Raw genomic sequence first — 1,674 nt, 5'->3', positions numbered from 1 at the left:
GTATATTAAGTGTGGAAACAACACACCGAATAGGGTAAACGTCTAGTAGCTTTCAGACAATAGTCTTCTGGCTCCAAGAGACCAGAGCCAGGCTAGGGGGCGTTTAAGTAGCTGCAAATTGCGCCAAAAAATATATAAGCCCCTCCCACTTCCGGGTCCTGTGCCCGGAAACTTAATAATAAATCAAATCTCTTACCTCAACTCTAGGAAACCTTTACCTAACCATATCACCTAAGCACCCTTGATCTCTAACATATTTGGGCTCCCCCTAATAAGAACTCTATACTGCTCTGTACGGATCCGCCGGAAGTGACGTCCCGCAATCCTCGGGCTACAGGAAAATGGCGCCGAAACCGGAAGTGCGGCTAGCGTGGGGTCCGCGAATCCTCCCGGACCCAGGAAAGATGACGGCGTGCAGCAAACCGGCGGATCACCTGCAAGAAAAGAGAAAGTAGGTAGGGGGAGCGTGGAACGTCCATGCTCACACTAGGACAGACAAAAAACTCACTGTTCTAGTGTGATCCTGGTGCTTTATACCAGGGGGGGGGGGGGAGGTTCCGGGGTATTTTTTTATTTAAATCATTAAAAAATCCCAGGTCCCATTTGCTCACAGGGGCGGAGACACACCCCCACATTGTGCTGCTGAGGGATGCTAGGGAATATCTCAGTTACATCACAGAGAGACTTCTCTTGAGTATTTAGTTTTCAGTATTAATTATGTCTGGACGCGGCAAACAAGGAGGGAAGGTTCAGGCTAAGGCAAAGACCCGCTCATCCCGGGCAGGACTCCAGTTCCCCGTCGGTCGTGTGCACAGACTTCTCCGCAAAGGGAACTATGCCGAGAGGGTGGGCGCCGGTGCTCCGGTCTACCTGGCCGCTGTGCTGGAGTATTTAACCGCTGAGATCCTGGAATTGGCCGGTAACGCCGCCCGGGACAACAAGAAGACCCGCATCATCCCCCGTCACCTGCAGCTGGCCGTGCGCAATGACGAGGAGCTGAACAAGCTGCTGGGTGGGGTGACCATCGCCCAGGGAGGCGTCCTGCCCAACATCCAGGCCGTGCTGCTGCCCAAGAAGACCGAGAGCAGCAAAGCGGCCAAGAGCAAGTGATCACCGCTTATCCCAGATCATCCCGAACACCAAAGGCTCTTCTAAGAGCCACCACATTGTCTCCTACAGAGCTGGCGCCGCTGATCTCGGGTGTGATAGGGATCTGGGCTGTTATAGGGATTAAACAACATCCGGCACATTTTATCTAGTATAGGACACAGTGCGGGTTGTGCAGAATGTAGTTTGTATTGGAAGGGTTAAGTCTCGTAATGAATACGTTTTCTCACGATATAGTTTACGGATCCTCCACAATAGACGGGACCGCAGTGTAGAGATGGCGCCCCCTATACTGTAGCCTCCTGTGTAATGGAAGCTCCTGAACACATCGGATCTCCAGCCACATTACACAGCGCGGCCTCCATCCAGCCGATCAGGGGGTCAGCGCTTCTCTATCGTTGGTTACATAAAGATCCCGGCACTCGCTGTATACAGTGACCGGGAATAATCGCCCCAGAGCCGGTGCATTGCCGTGGAATGAGATTTGCCATAGAATGAGATGGTCCGCCTCCATCACATCCTATTGGCTCTCTCTTGTCACGTGACATATTTAAACGGCACGCATCG

At 52.4% G+C, this 1,674-nt stretch overlaps 1 protein-coding gene across 1 annotated transcript; it reads left to right on the top strand.

The window, feature by feature from the left end:
• Positions 1-717: 717 nt before the first annotated feature.
• On the top strand, positions 718-1,184 carry LOC130350358 (histone H2A type 1-like). The gene has a single exon (XM_056554870.1). The coding sequence runs from the start codon at positions 718-720 to the stop codon at positions 1,108-1,110; it is 393 nt and encodes a 130-aa protein (XP_056410845.1). The 3' UTR covers positions 1,111-1,184.
• The last annotated feature ends 490 nt before the right edge of the window (positions 1,185-1,674 follow it).

Source organism: Hyla sarda, unplaced genomic scaffold, assembly GCF_029499605.1.
Source record: "Hyla sarda isolate aHylSar1 unplaced genomic scaffold, aHylSar1.hap1 scaffold_944, whole genome shotgun sequence".
Classification (NCBI taxonomy): domain Eukaryota; kingdom Metazoa; phylum Chordata; class Amphibia; order Anura; family Hylidae; genus Hyla; species Hyla sarda.
This window is presented reverse-complemented; position numbering and strand designations above follow the sequence as displayed.